General features: G+C 45.8%; 1 protein-coding gene across 1 annotated transcript in view; it reads right to left on the bottom strand.

Moving 5' to 3' along the window:
- LOC119951472 (protein ripply1-like) overlaps positions 1-13,180 on the bottom strand; it is a 31,387-nt gene extending 18,207 nt beyond the window's left edge. The window contains exons 1-2 of the mRNA XM_038774683.1: positions 13,023-13,180; positions 5,602-5,677 (exon numbers count right to left, since the gene is read on the bottom strand). Of these exons, the coding sequence (XP_038630611.1) occupies positions 5,602-5,677; positions 13,023-13,180 (234 nt within the window). The remainder of the gene's footprint in view (positions 1-5,601; positions 5,678-13,022) is intronic.
- Between the last annotated feature and the right edge of the window lie 2,279 nt (positions 13,181-15,459).

Genomic DNA, 15,459 nt, shown 5'->3' with positions numbered 1-15,459 from the left:
TACTCCTCTATGTCTCGAAGGCACAGGAAGGACTGAAAGCAATACTACAGATCCTGAAAGAGTTTGAACCATTTCGGGCTATAAACCTAACCTGGGCAAAAGTGAGGCATTCCCAGTGAACGCAAATGGGACAGGGGCAGAGATGGAGGGGTTTCCATTTAAAATGGCCCAGAACAGATTCTTTTACTTGAGGATCCAGATAGCCAGAGACTGGACACAGATCCACAAGCGGAACCTGACCAGCCTGGTGGATGAAGTAAAAAAGGACCTACAGAGGTGGGGCTCACTCCCACTCTCCCTGGCAGGGACAGTGCAGACGATCAAGATGAACGTACTGCCGAGGTTCCTCTTCCTGTTTAGATCCATACCAATCTTCATCCCCAAGGCCTTTTTCCAAAATATAGACAGTCTAGTCATGGCATTTGTGTGAGGGGGTAAGAACCCGAGAATTCCTAAACCGACAAAGCAAAGAAGGAAAGTCAAACCCCCTTTAATTTGATTTAAAGCCCCTTGACTTTACCAAACCTACAATACTCCACTGGGCAACAATGGCAGAAAGAGTGAGGGGATGGGTACACAAATACGACACAGATTGGGTACAAATGGAGGAGACCTCCGGGCCCTTGCTACAGCAGCACTCCCATCCCCCTCAACAAGATACACGACGAACCCAGTGGTAGTGGCCACACTGAGAACATGAGCCCAATTGAGACAACACTTTGGGCTAACTGAGATGTCCCCCATGGCCCCCATCTGCGGCAATCACAAATTTCCCCCAGCCATGCTATCCACCACCTTCAAAAGGTGAAGGCGAGAGGGGGGGCACACTGACTGTCAGGGTCTTTTACGTGGGGCACAGACTGGCGACACTGGACGAACTGACAAGGAAGTGGAAACTAACAAAGGACAGGAAATGAGACACCTCCAAATAAAACACTTCCTCTGCAAAGAGACAGTCGGGTACCCCGAACTCCCAGAGGACCTGATAGGCACAAACGGCAAGGAGGGGGGACTATTTGGGAAAATATACAGACAGTTACTGGACAGAACTCGAACACGACTGGACGAGGCCAGACAAAAATGGGAGGACTTGCCAGAGGGGCCCTGCCAACCACACCCACATGTTCCAGGCATACCCCAAACTTGCTGGGTTCTGGACAGCCTTCTCTGAGGCAATGTCCAAGGTTGTGGGGGTGAGGGTGAACCCATGCCCAATTGTGGCAATCTTCGGGGTGTCAGAGCAGCCAGAGCCACACATGGGGAAGGGGGCCAATGGCCTTGCTTTCACTTCCCTAATCGCGCGCTGGAGAATCCTGCTCGGCTGGCGATCAGCAGCACCACCCACAGCTGCAGACTGGCTTGCAGACCTTTCGGAATTTCTCCACCTGGAGAAGATTAACTACGCCATCTGAGGGTCGGAAGAAGGCTTCCTAAATACATGGGGGCAGTTCATCGGCCTGTTCCAAAACCTGTTCGAGGCCAGCAACGAGGAGTAAGTTAAAAATACAGTAAAGAGATGAGGAAAAAAGAGGGCAGACAGGGGGAAGAAAACAAGATAGGTGAGGGACCAAAGGAATGCGCATCCCACAGGGAGGGAGTGGAGGGAGGAGCAAACAGAAGGAAGGTGGGAAAGCCACAGGAGAGGAGAAGAGGAGAGGGGTAACCCTCCCTCCCTGAACACAACAGCAAAGTGCAGCCGAAGCCAACCCGGGGGAGTGGGGGGTGGAGAAATGGAGGGGGTGGAGACAGGGAGAGTACGCAAGGGAGGGGGCAGGGGGGGAGGGAGACAGAAGGGACCATAGCCCGAACCAGAGGGCGGCGAAATGTATATAGGTTAGTTAAACGAAGGACAGGATAAACATTTCTGTACAATAAAGTAATTAACGCGGTTAAGAAAAATGTGATGTATATATACAATTGTTTATAAATATGGAATATGCCAATAAAAAGATTTCAAATAAAAGAAATATGGTCACAATGTTCCCTCTAATTATTTTTTGTGTGCCTAGGCCATTGCTTAAAGTTTGCGGCCCCTTTAATTGTTTTTACATGGCCAGGCACACCCAGCAGTTTAAAGGGACCGATTTGTGCACATCTTCATGGGGACATTCGGGTTTTTTAAGGAAATATTTTACTGAGGCATTTATAATTTTAACATTTTAACATTCTAAACAACAGAGCAGTCCAGTCCAACAACCCCACAATAACAAACCCAACTTCCCCTGCCCTAACTCCTAGCCACCCATATATTAGATTCCCTGCCCTTATTCTTCACTTTATGCCTCTCCCTTTCCCTTTCCCCCCTTCCTCCCCGCTCCTGCTGACGGTCAGTTTTCCTTAAAGAAGTCGATGAATGGCTGCAGCCCCGAGCGAACCCCTGTAATGAACCCTTTAAGGCGAACTTAATCTTCTCTAGCCTAAGAAACCCTACCCACTGACCCACACCCCCGATTTTGAAGGTTTATGGGGACATTCTGAATGCTGCGCAACTAGGTGGCCACACCACTTCGAGGAAACATTGATGGATGATAAAAAGTTCCTTTTGGGCAGTTTTGTCATCTGAACCTATTTCAGGAATGTCCAGCAGTTGCATAATGTTAACAAGGCGGAATAGGTAGGAGTTCTTTGCAGGAGGAATAATTATGCAAAAAGAAAATGTGGCTTTAGTTAGTTCAGGCTAAATCATTCCCCCCCCCACACCCCCAATACACACATGCTCAAACACACCTGGCAAACCAGGTAAACAGGTGACAGTCAACGCAGTGACTGCTCCATTCATCAGTTCGTACTGGCATGAGACCTCAGCAAAATCTCCCATTCACTGCAGTGGGGCCGGAGAATCCCGCTGCCGTGAACGGGTGGAGAATCCGATCCGCTATCTTTTGGATGACAGTAAACCGAGGCCCTGTCTGCCGTCTCAAGAGGTAAATGATCTCATAGCAGTGGTTCAAAAAAAAACCAGAGGAACTCTCCTCGTTGTCCTGATTAATATTTATGCTTCAATCAATACCATCAGAATAGATAATCTAGCTATTATCACATTGCTGTTTGTGGGAGTTTGTTGTGTGTAAATTAACTCCTGGATTTCCTACATTATAACTGTGACTACATTTCAAAAGTGATTTGTTAGCAGGAAAGCAGTTTAGGACATCATAAGAAACGTGAAAGATCCTGTATAAATTCAACTCTTTCTTTTCTTTCTACCAACCAATGATGCAAATTGTTGTAATGTGCCTTTAAGGGATATCACATATCACTAGAAGGGAACTATGTCATGTGACCCAGTCTTAGTTTCATTTTAGCTTTAAGCAGAGCACACGCATACAGCTTTGACATCTTCAAGCTTTGTAGAACTGTTTTCATGTGTCTAGTCTTAATAAATTAACCTAACATGTGTTTACCCAATCCCTTAATGAGCGACTGGTGCCTTGTGTCTTGAACAGTCAAGACTCATTATAATAACACGACTTAAATCAAATGATCACATTGTATTTAACAAACAGCAGTTCTAGCCTCACACAGAAGAGATGAGAAGGCTCTTTAAAAGTTCCTAAAAATATTAATTAAAACAAAAGGAAAGGCAGAATTATCTTCCCAGGACTGTGAGTATTTAAGAACAATCTTTTCTTTGAGTCAGGTCTATGATCACTTTTCGACTGATCTACAGCTACAACCCACTTTCAGTGCTCCAGTAAATGCACTGCTCCTGTTTCTTCCTTGATTTACAGAGTATTTACTGCCAATTTACTAGTAAGTTTGTGTTGCTTATGTGTAAAGATAGTAGTTGCAAAGGTTATTCGCATTTAAGAACAGAATCATCTGTGACAAGAACTGCAGCAGTTTTGTGTGGACATGTAATCAGGTACAACCTCTCTGTCCCCTCCAACACCCACTAGAATGGCTAGCTGGCCCTCCCACATATGGCGCAATGGACACGGATTTTTATCTTATCATTCAAGCCGAGCAACATATTTAAGTTCTGGTGTCCAGTGTACTTATTCCAGAGTTTTATGACAACAGTGACAACAGAAAGAATCACTCAATGTTTCGGGTATTGCGATGTCACCAATTGCTGAAATTGTAATACTAACGTGCAACAGAAAAATAGCCTTAGCTAGTCTGTGCACAAGCATACTGGCAAAATAAAGTTTGCAGTGTGTTGTCCTCCAGAGACTGGCCTTCCAGGGTCACTAAAGGTAAAAGTAGCTGTTGTGTTGGACACAACTGAAGAGATTACTCAGCCTCAGATATCACAGATACGGCTGCATTTTGGGATGTGAATTCCACAACACTCCCTGGCTCCGGCATTATGCTCCTTTAGCTCTCTGTTCCCCAGTGTTAATCCAATGCTCTCCGTTGGGTATAATTTGAAACATTTGAGCAAAGATCAGGATTGGAATATTTCAGAAATAACTGTAGTTATTTAAAAAATTATCAAAGAACCAAAAGGACAAGAATTAGGACCCCAAGGGATCACTTTGTTGTTGGTTTCACAGTCAGTACAACGATCTATATGGTCGAAGGGTACATTAGGTGAAAAGGCGATAACAATGGGTAGATTGTCAACTTATTGCTTGTGCATAAAACTTGTGTTGTGAGTCAGCCGCATTATAGAAACCGTCTAATTTTCATTTCCTCTGATTCCAATTGGTGGGCAAGCTGCAATACCAGCTTTGTGCCTGGAGCAGCATGTGGGAAATCTGCAACCACCATGCACATCCCAAATCTTCAGAATTGTCCCTGACAGCTACATCAGAGTATGAGGTTGGCTTTATTTAACATAATTGAAAATATTCCCCCTACCCTTTGCCTACTTGTCCCAAAGAAAGTTTAAACATATAATAATGCACAGGCTGGTTTTATGTACACGATCACTGACTAGATTGTTTTGCGCAGCTAAGGCTGGGTGTGTTGTCCACAAAATAATGGAAGGAATGCGGTCAGTTTACTCAGGATAAGATTTTCAATGTATTATTTTAATTTCCCTGTGGGTGATACAAACACTGCACAGTGCACAGGTTGCAGTGTGTTACACACAGGGTAATGGAAAGATTAGCCATATTGCAGCAGGATCATGGAAAGACTGGATGTGTTACTCTATGGCCAAGTACACTGGACACCAGAACTTAAATATGTTGCTTGGCTTGAATGATAAGATAAAAATCTGTGTCCATTGCGCCATATGTGGGAGGGCCAGCTAGCCATTCTGGTGGGTGTTGGAGGGGACAGAGAGGTTGTACCTGATTACATGTCCGCACAAAACTGCTGCAGTTCTTGTCACAGATGATTCTGTTCTTAAATGCGAATAACCTTTGCAACTACTATCTTTACACATAAGCAACACAAACTTACTAGTAAATTGGCAATAAATACTCTGTAAATCAAGGAACCATGATCTGGCGAGGTCAAGGACCAGTGATCAGAATTTTTCAAGGGGAGTATTTAAAGTAACATATGGTTATTATATTTGGCACTGCTGCCAGGGACTGACATGATTACAACTGTTAAGACTGAATGCACTGTGTGTTTACTATCATCTGTCTTCTTGCTTGGAATCAAAATGAATACTCATTTCTAGCAGAGAGCTAAATAATCACTTACTGAGTTTTGCTTTCTCCATCTCTGCCTGTCCCTGTCTCTGGCTGTCACTATCCAGGGTCTCCAGAGAGGTGAATGGCTGTAAGATGGATAGAGAAATGATGGTTGTATAAAGCAAATGGAAGAGCAGAAAAAACTCCCTGTTTTCAGGTTCAAAGCAGCAGAGTGGGGAAATCTCACCTTCACCAAATGAAAATGTCCTCAATATTGCAAGTGGCACATTTCCCAAGGAAAAATACAGGGATAACATACAGAAGGAGCTGTATTTATGTCTGTGTGCAATTTAAAGGATTTTTAGAATTAAGAATACATCTTTGCTTTAAAAAAAATCTCAGGGCAGCACGGTGGCCTAGTGGTTAGCACAACCGCCTCACGGCGCTGAGGTCCCAGGTTCGATCCCGGCTCTGGGTCACTGTCCGTGTGGAGTTTGCACGTTCTCCCCGTGTCTGCGTGGGTTTCGCCCCCACAACCCAAAAATGTGCAGAGTAGGTGGATTGGCAACGCTAAATTGCCCCTTAATTGGAAAAAATAATTGGCTAATCTAAATTTATAAAAAAAAAAAAAAAAAAAAATCTCTTCTCACCCTCTTGCCTTGCCCTTACCCAGATCACTGGTACCATATGAAAATGAAATGAAAATCACTTATTGTCACAAGTAGGCTTCAAATTAAGTTACTGTGAAAAGCCCCTAGTCGCCACATTCCGGCGCCTGTGCAGGGAGGCTGGTACGGGAATTGAACCGTGCTGCTGGCCTGCCTTGGTCTGCTTTAAAAGCCAGCTATTTAGCCCAGTGTGCTAAACCAGCTCCTGACCATTGGGCATCAGACCATTATCAGATCATATCATCAGATCATCAGATCATATCAGACCATTGTTGGATCATTGGAAAAATAGTAGCCAGGGCTTAGTAATGGCAATGTTTGCTTGGTAGGTCATGACTTTCAGTGATCACGTGAAATGGGTCACAGCGATGTAAAAGGAAATAAAGACTGGAAGAGCAAGCTGCTCACTTGCTGTCTCCCATTTTACACTATCGTTCCAAGTTAAGATAGGCTTCCACTGTATTTTCACCTGTCAATTTACAAACACTCTTCAGCAAGGACAATGTTTGACCAATACAATTTTACCTAGCGGAAAAAAACATCAGCCAGGATTTGCGCTCGACATGACTGACTCTTGCTGAATGGGGAGTGAGGGCCAGATCAGGCACAGCTGTGATTCCCAACATAGTCAAATAGCCTGTTGCCAACTGCTATTTAAGTTCATACATAAAATTAGCTGGAACTAGATACCAGCATGCTGCCAATAAACATGAACCGTATGTCAGCACGAATAATGTAAGCCTATTTGGGACACTAATAAAGATTATTATTATTAAAATGGGGACAAAAGTAGACTGAAAAACAATAACCCTTCCAATAATATAACTGGCACAGAAAGGGTAGGTTATAGAACCTGGTTGGATTTAAGAGCAGCAAGTCACCATTAAAAAAATCTAAGAACCAGAATGTCCGTTACTGAATAATCAAATCAAAAATGTAAAATGCTTAAATAGAATGAAATTTATAAAGTTATTTTCATTGCAAGCTCCTTGATAATCAAGTCCCATTCTAATTTAGTAGAATTTTATTTGAGTTATTTTTTGATTAATTTCTGTGGTGTGTGAATATGAAAAGTGACGTTGAAACTTGCCCTGTTGGCCTTCCTTTCTGTCAAAGAGTCAAAGAGCACCTTACCTTCCAGGGTTTTCACAACTCTGTTGGGTTTGCGGGAACCTGATGCCTTGAACTGGACTGTGGCAGAGGTTCTGAACTGACAACAAAACCACTTCCATAACTCTCAGCAGGTCCTGATCGAAAACCTTACAACTCCTCAAACTTTCCAGCAAACGCAAAGCATGTATTGCAAAACGTCCTGAGCCCTTTCCGTTTGCAGGCTAATCTTTGGCTAGCTCGGAGCTCTTGTGAGTTTACAGAAGCAGAATTTTATCACTTCTTTCAGAAAGGAGTTCATGAATAATTCCTCGCTGCCTTTCTGCTTCCCTGGGGGTTCAGTGTGAAATTTAGCACAGTTGAATAAACAGGAGCCCAGTGGGAAGAGAGAGATTTTTTTTAAGATGAGGTGGTGATAAAAAAAACGCAAAGAAGAAAGTTTAATCACCATCTGTGTCAAAACCCCAGGCCTTAGGGCAGAGCTGTTAAATACAATTAATGAGGGTATTAGGGGCCTATTTGCTGTTTAAAGGGAGGGTGGGTGGGGGGGCGGTGGGGGGCGGAGGTGAGAATTCAAAGCATCTACAGAACTGATATACCATAAGGCAGACGTAGATTTCTCCTGGTTAGGGCCCAGATATCGTTCCCCGAGAATCACAATTATGCGAGACCATTGGCAGAGATAAATTGTCTCTCCTTTTAAAGGTATTCATTGTGTTCCGTATTGGAGAAGCATCAAATCGTAATTTTTTCGCAACACGATTAACAATGGCGACGAGGAATGTGGGAATGGCTTTGAGGAGAATTTGCAGTATTACCATAATACATCAAGGAAGGTTTTCACCAGATCAGTAGTTTGGCGTAGATTAGTAAAACCTGGAGATAACCTCTTGGTCAAAGTTCTCCTTTTTGTTGCTTCACACATCAAAAAAGGGATAGAGCAGGAGTTGAGACCAGAATCTCTGTTCTAATGGCCTCCCAGCACCGAGGACCCGGCTCCGGGTCACTGTCTGTGTGGAGTTTGTACATTCCCCTGGTGTCCGGGTGGGTCTCACCCCTACAGATGTGCAGGGTAGGTGGATTGGCCACACTAAATTGCCCCTTAATTCGGAAAAAAGTAATTGGGTACTCTAAAATTTAAAAAACAAATTCTCTGAGATGGCCAAACTGTGTTGTGACTTTGTAACTGCGATAATTTATGTAAAATTTGTCTAAACGTCTTTCATTTAGCACATTGTACAGCTAGCAGAGAGAGAGAATGTTTTGTAACATGATTTTTTTTTAGTATAAACTTAAAGTACCCAATTCATTTTTTTTCTAATTAAGGGGCAATTTAGTGTGACCAATCCACCAACCCTGCGCATTTTTGGGTTGTGGCGGTGAGACCCACACATACACGGGGAGGATGTGCAAACTCCATACGGATAGTGACCCAGGGCCGGGATCAAACCTGGGTCCTCTGCACCATGAGGCAGCAGTGCTAACCCCTGCACCACCGTGCTGTGACTTCGTACCATAATTTTGAATGGGTTTTGAATAAAAATGCTAATCTGTTCAAACACCTAACCTACCTGAAGTCCAGCATCAAATGGCACTTCAGGGCATGATAAACAGCTGGATACTGTAACTAAAATTTTTAATCATCCTTTCCCACCACCTCCACAGAAAAAGGAGGCTGGATAAATACCAGATTCGTAGCCGGTACACATTGTACAATCTAACATGAAAGAACCTGCATTTTTGTAATGATTTTCACAAGCACAGAACATCCTAAAGCACTTAATGGCCAATTAGATTCTTTTGATGCATATTCACTGTTGTAACATAGGGAGCAGAAGTCACTTTGTACACAGCAAGGTCCAACAAACACCATCACTTTGCTCCAAAGAATGCCCCAAGTTCTTTTACATCGTCATGACAAGGCCATCCAATAATACAGCACCAATTTCTCCTGGTTTAGGAGCTGGTTTAGCTCCTAGGTACTGGTTTAGCACAGGGCTAAATAGCTGGCTTTTAAAGCAAACCAAGGCAGGCCAGCAGCACGGTTCAATTCCTGTAACAGCCTCCCGAACAGGCATCAGAATGTGGCGACTAGGGACTTTTCACAGTAACTTCATTTGAAGCCTACTTGTGACAATAAGCGATTTTCATTTTTTCATTTTTCAATACAACCTAGTTCATGCCTGGAGTGGGGCTTCAGCCCAGAATCCTCTGCCTCAGAGACAACCACACCACCAGTGAACCAAGGCTCACACACAAAGGCTAAAAACTGGTGATTTAATTTCTTCTTCATTCCCTGCACTGTAATAACATGCGTGAAGCATGCATTAAGCTTTGTTTCTTGGCCTGTCTGGATGTGAGTGCAATGATCCCCAAGCATCTCAGAGGATCAGTCAGCCTGTCAGATATAACCCTAACACTTGATCATTAAGCAGGAATGTGCCTCTCCTTATGAGATGCTCCCTTGATGTCATTTCAGAATCTCAGCTGGATTCCTGGGCTGTTTACACTGGGCAGTTGAAAAGTGTTTAAACATTTCCGTCTTTCAAATCCAGCATCAAAGCAGCCTCCAAAGAGACAAAACATTTATCATCATCCCCTAATCTGAACCTTTCTGGAACCCTCGCTGAGGAACAGTCTATCAGCGCCAGACCAAGGGTATCTGGTGTTTATCTGGTAATACTCACCGCAAAATACATCTTCAAGATTAAGACCAGTAATGTGGGTGGAACCATGTGGTAATCACATTAACTTTGATTGAATCTGATGCTCAAATCTGTCGACTAGGAACGTGAGGAGAGCGTTAGACCTCGCAAGAGGCTTCTCGTGAGATTTAATGGCCTCGATAGTCCTCGCGAGGCATTGCAATCTGGATTCCGCCCATTGCGGATCCAAATTTGCATATTTAAGTGGGCAGTCAGGCTCACTTGAATATTCTCTTGCCGGGGTGGCCTCGGAAACCTCAAGCGAGCGTGGTTTAGTACTGGTCTTCACCAACGTGGACCAGGGGCATCGAAGGCCACGGGACGAGGTAAGGACTTGTATGCCTCCAACTCAGATTTGCATCCCAAGGGCTTATTTCAGCGTGTTATAAATCAGGTAATATGCCACCTGTCATGGAGGGGTGGAGGGGGGGGGGGGTCACCTAGATGACCGGGGGCCCCTGGATGGTTGGGCTCTGGGAAGGGTGGTACCCTGGCACCCACAGTGTCAGCCTGACATCCTGGCAGTGCCACCTGGGTGCCACCCTGGTACTGCCAAGCTGACACGGGCACTGCCAGGCTGGTAGTGTCCAGGTGGCGGCAAGCCTACGCCAGGAATTGGGCCCGTGGTGCCCTGCCCTTATGAGGTGGGGTGTGGCGGGGGCTTGTGAGGGCAGCACAGTAGCACAGTGGGTAGCAATGTTGCTTCACAGGTCAAATGGTCCCAGGTTCAATTCCTGCCTTGGGTTACTGTCTGTGTGGAGTCTGCACGTTCTCCCTGTGTCTGCGTGGGTTTCCTCCGGTCGCTCCGGGTTTCCTCCCACAATTCCCAAAGATGTGCTGTTAGGTAATTTGAACATTCTGAATTCTCCCTCTGTGTACACGAATAGGTGCCAGAATGTGGCGACTAGGGGCTTTTCACAACAACTTCATTGCAGTGTTAATGTAAGCCTACTTGTGACAATGAAGATTACTTTATACTTTACTTGAGGACCCTCTCATTGATAAGTTGGGGCATTGGGGGCTATCCAGAGGCTAATTAAGAATGGCTTCCCGATCTCTCCCTGCACTGGCGCGCGGAGCTTGTTAGTGCAGGAAATGGGACTAAGTGTGGGCTCGGCAGGGCAACTCCAGATGCATCGTTTTTTTTAGAGTACCCAATTATTTTATTTCCAATTAAAGGGGCAATTTGTTAGCATAGCCAAGCCACTAACCTGGACATCTTTGGGTTTTGGGGGTGAAATCCCCGCAGACATGGGGAGGATGCACAAACTACACACGGACAGTGACCCAGGGCCGGAATTGAACCCGGGTCCTAAGGGCCGCAGGCAACAGTGCTAACTACTGCGCCAACGTGCAGCCCACGCATAATTCTAATTGCGTTGAAACATTTTACAATGCAAATCTAAACCAGGCCCACCAGCAATGCATTGAAGATCACAAGACAAACCCAGCTTAAACTTATTGTCACTACAGTAGATTCCATGACAGGTGGCATATTAGCTGATTTACAACATGCTGAAATAAGCCCTTGGGATGCAAATCTGAGGTGGAGGCATACAAGTGCTTACCTTGTCCCGTGGCCTTCGATGCCCCTGGCGGCGTCCTCTGGGGGCTCTGGGGCTGGAGGGCCCTGGCTCACTTGTCGGCAGCACATGCACAGCCTGTCCCATGTGCTGGCCCCGAGACGTAGTCTCATCAGAGGGGTGGAACTCGGGAGTGCTGGTGCCCACCGTCGCCACCCCATGAGAAGAGGTTGGCACTCGGCGCTTCCTCCTCCCGGTTGATACCCATAGGGCCCTGGGGTTCACCTTGGGATGAAGGGCAGCTGGTTGGGGCCCCGGCAGCCCCCTGCACCACCTGCCTCTGCCAGCCCTGGTGGTTCCCCATGGTTTGCACCATCGTGTCAACACCCTCAGCGATGCCCCTCAGTAACTGGGACACATCCCCCAGGTACCGGGCCATGGTCTGCAGTGCCTCAGCCATGCCCACCTGCGACAGGGACAAGCTCCGCAGTGCCACGGCCATCCCCATCTGAGAGCGGGACATGTCCCGCAGAACCCCATCAATGTCAGCCTGGTACTGAGTGACCTTCCCTGAGTCATGGCCATCACCGACGGCACAACGCCTTGGACACCTTCACTAATGGTGCTGACGTCATGCACCAGGCTCTCCACTGCAGTTGCCACCCTAGTTGGTCTCAGAGCAACTCATTGCCGATGCCATCTCCTGCGCCCGTAGCCTCTGGGACTCCTCAAATCAGCTATGGGTCTGCTGGAGTGACGCTGGTATCTCCCTCTGAATGTCCAGGCTGTCCCCTATCATCCCCATCAGCCCCGGGTAACTCTGTTCCAGAGGCTCAGCATCAGGCTGGGATCCAACTGGGTCCAGGGAGCCAGCAGCCTTCCGACTGCTCTCTTGCCTGTCTCCACCAGATGTACACCAGAAGCAGTGTGGTACTCACCAGATTGTGCCCCAGAAGGCTGCCCACTAACATTTCCCACCGAGGTGCATGTATCTGCACTGGCGGAGGGTGGGGATGACAGCTGTGCCGCATCTATAACAGCTGCATCCTCGGAGTTCCCCTCCGAGGTGTTCTCCTCGGAGTCAGGAGAGGGGGCCGCCTGGGGCACTAGTGGGCAATATTAGTGGGCAATACTAGTGGGAAATACTATTGGTCAGGTGCCTGGGACACAAGCTGGTGAGTACCACACGGATGATGCACATCTGGTGGAGGCAGTAACCCCATCTCACCTTTTTGGACACTAAGGGCAATTTAGCATGGCCAACCCACCTAACCTGCACATTTTTGGGCTGTGGGAGGAAACCAGAGAACCCGGAGGAAACCCATACAGACACGGGGAGAATATGCAAACTCCGCACAGATAGTTACCCAAGGCCAGAATTTAACCTAGGCCCCGACACTGTGAGACAACAGTGCTAACCATTGTTTTGCCCTTGCTGTCATGATCAAGGTGTTACTGGTGTAACCATGGACCTCAGATGCATACCTGACATAGAGGAGAGCACTGGTGAAGAAGTACACCAAGATGCTGGATACATTTGCTGGTCTGTCACATAGTCTCCCGTCACTGTCGAGGCGCATGAAGGAGACCGACTCCAACTTGGCAAGAACATTGCGACGAGCTTTGCTGAATTTCCATGTCATGTCGTCGACCCAGAGGTACTGCATCTGCAGCCCACATACCTCGTACTGCCTTTACGTGGACAGGTCACCATAACCTTTGCCATCCCTGCAAGGATGCAGCAACAACCCAGCCAAATCCAGGAATTCACCACAACACCCCGGGAAACATTGCACGCTGATTCCAGGCACTCTTCAAAAGCAGTAGATAATCAAATTCTTTCTATCTGTGTCTGGGTGCCTGCAGTTTAAATAATACTGGTGCTGGGCCCCTTTTCCAGCTGAACGTTTGATGTTTGGTGTATGAGTTTGTTGAATGGTCCAAATTAAAACAAAGCGCGTCACATCAGCCTATAGAGCTGTGTGACATCAGCATAGCATCACTTCAACAGCATCCAGTGTTCATAGGCGCACTCTGTAAGCTGCACTGCAAGTGGCTGGCAGCACAGCATACATCCCGTAGGAAGGCGATTGACTTCACTAACACCGTATCAGGCACCCAAATTGCACTCCCTTGATTTTTGATTACATCCAGAAGAATAAGTAAGTTCCTACTGTCAGAAAAATCTTAAAGTAGCAGAAATAGACCATCCGAAAGATACAAATTATTTTTATCCAGTTTAGATAAAACCAACATTTCGAAGAATTTCCACTTTTAGAAACTAAAAACACATTCATCTTTCGCTGCTGTTGGAACAGTAACAGCCGTTCCCGTAACAGCCTCCCCGAACAGGCGCCAGAATGTGGCGACTAGGGGCTTTTCACAGTAACTTCATTGAAGTCTACTCATGACAATAAGCGATTTTCATTTCATTTTCATTTTCAACAGTATATGAAAATAAAACCATTGCATGTCCGGCCATCATTTAAAAAAGGCTCACAGAAAGCTGGTTTTCAGAAGTATGCATATGAAGATAAATTTATTTTCTCAGGCGAACGTAACTGCTTCCAGTCTGGTGTTTGCAATGTTTATATTCTTATTGATTATCAATATTACTTTTTGTGTTTCCCTGTGGATGCTGATGGTTCTAACATGCTATGTGGCTGCTCCCTCCCTCGGCCCAATTACCCACCCTATCCCTACGTAAACCTACCTAGGGGCAATTTAGCATATCCATTCCACCTAACTTGCACACCTTTGGACTGTGGGCGGAAGACGGAGTACCCAGAAGAAACCCATGCCCGGATGGCGCAGTGGTTAACATTGCTGCCTCAGGGAGACAAGGACCCGGGTTCAATCCCAGTCCTGGGTTACCGTCCGTGTTGAGTTTTCACAGTCTCCCCGTGTTTGCATGGGTCTTACCCCCACAAACACAAAGATGTGCAGGATAGATAGATTGGCCACACTAAATTGACCCTTAATTAGAAAAAGAGAATTGGGTACTCTAAATGTATTTTTTTTAAAAAAGAAACACCATGGAGACATGGGGAAAATGTGCAAACTCCACACAGTCACCAGAGGTCGGAATTGAGCCCAGGTGCCTGCCGCTGTGATGCACCAGTGCTAACCACTGTGCCACAGTGTTGAAGTTATATGTTAAAACCAGTGAATATTCTCCCGACCATCAACAACCCCCCAAAAAAGACATAAAGCTAAATTTGAATAAAAAAATTAATGTAGGACAAAGGTTAGGCATATTCTAGAAAATTATGCTGAAGAAACTAAAAGCTTTTGAAAGATGCACTTTAATAATTTATTTGTTAAATGTAACCTTTTTACAGGCAGCACGGTGGCGCAGTGGTTCGATCCCGGCTCTGGGTTACTGTCCATGTGGAGTTTGCACATTCTCCCCGTGTTTGTGTGGTTTTCGCCCCCGCAACCCAAAGATGTGCAGGGCAGTTGGATTGGCCATGCTAAATTGCCCCTTAATTGGAAAAAATTAATTTGGTACTCTAAATTTATATTTTTTTAAATATGTAACCTTTTTGAAGATGCACATAACTATGAATCTCAAGGAATGGCAAGTCTCAAAAAACAAATAAGCAAATAAACAAATAAGTATCGTAGGCATCTGATTAATGCCAACAGCTTCAGGCCTGTCTTCCAACTGCTTGATTGCTCACTATAGAAGTAAAAGATGTTTACACCAGGACGGTGATCATCTGAAGCATTAGCTTTGTTAAAAAGAGGTGAGGCTGCACTCATTAAAAACAAAGGGCTGGATTCTCCTATTTGAAGACTAAGTGCTGACGCCGGCGAGGGAACAGTAGTGTTTTATGCCAGAAACAACGGCGCACAAACTGCACCGATCCCCCTCCTGGTGGGGGGGCTGTCAGCCACGCAGCGTAAAGCCCCGGCTTTA

The sequence above is a fragment of the Scyliorhinus canicula genome, chromosome 17 (assembly GCF_902713615.1).
Source record: "Scyliorhinus canicula chromosome 17, sScyCan1.1, whole genome shotgun sequence".
Lineage (NCBI taxonomy): Eukaryota > Metazoa > Chordata > Chondrichthyes > Carcharhiniformes > Scyliorhinidae > Scyliorhinus > Scyliorhinus canicula.
The sequence above is the reverse complement of the archived record's forward strand: the minus strand, read 5'-3'. Positions and strand labels throughout refer to the sequence as shown.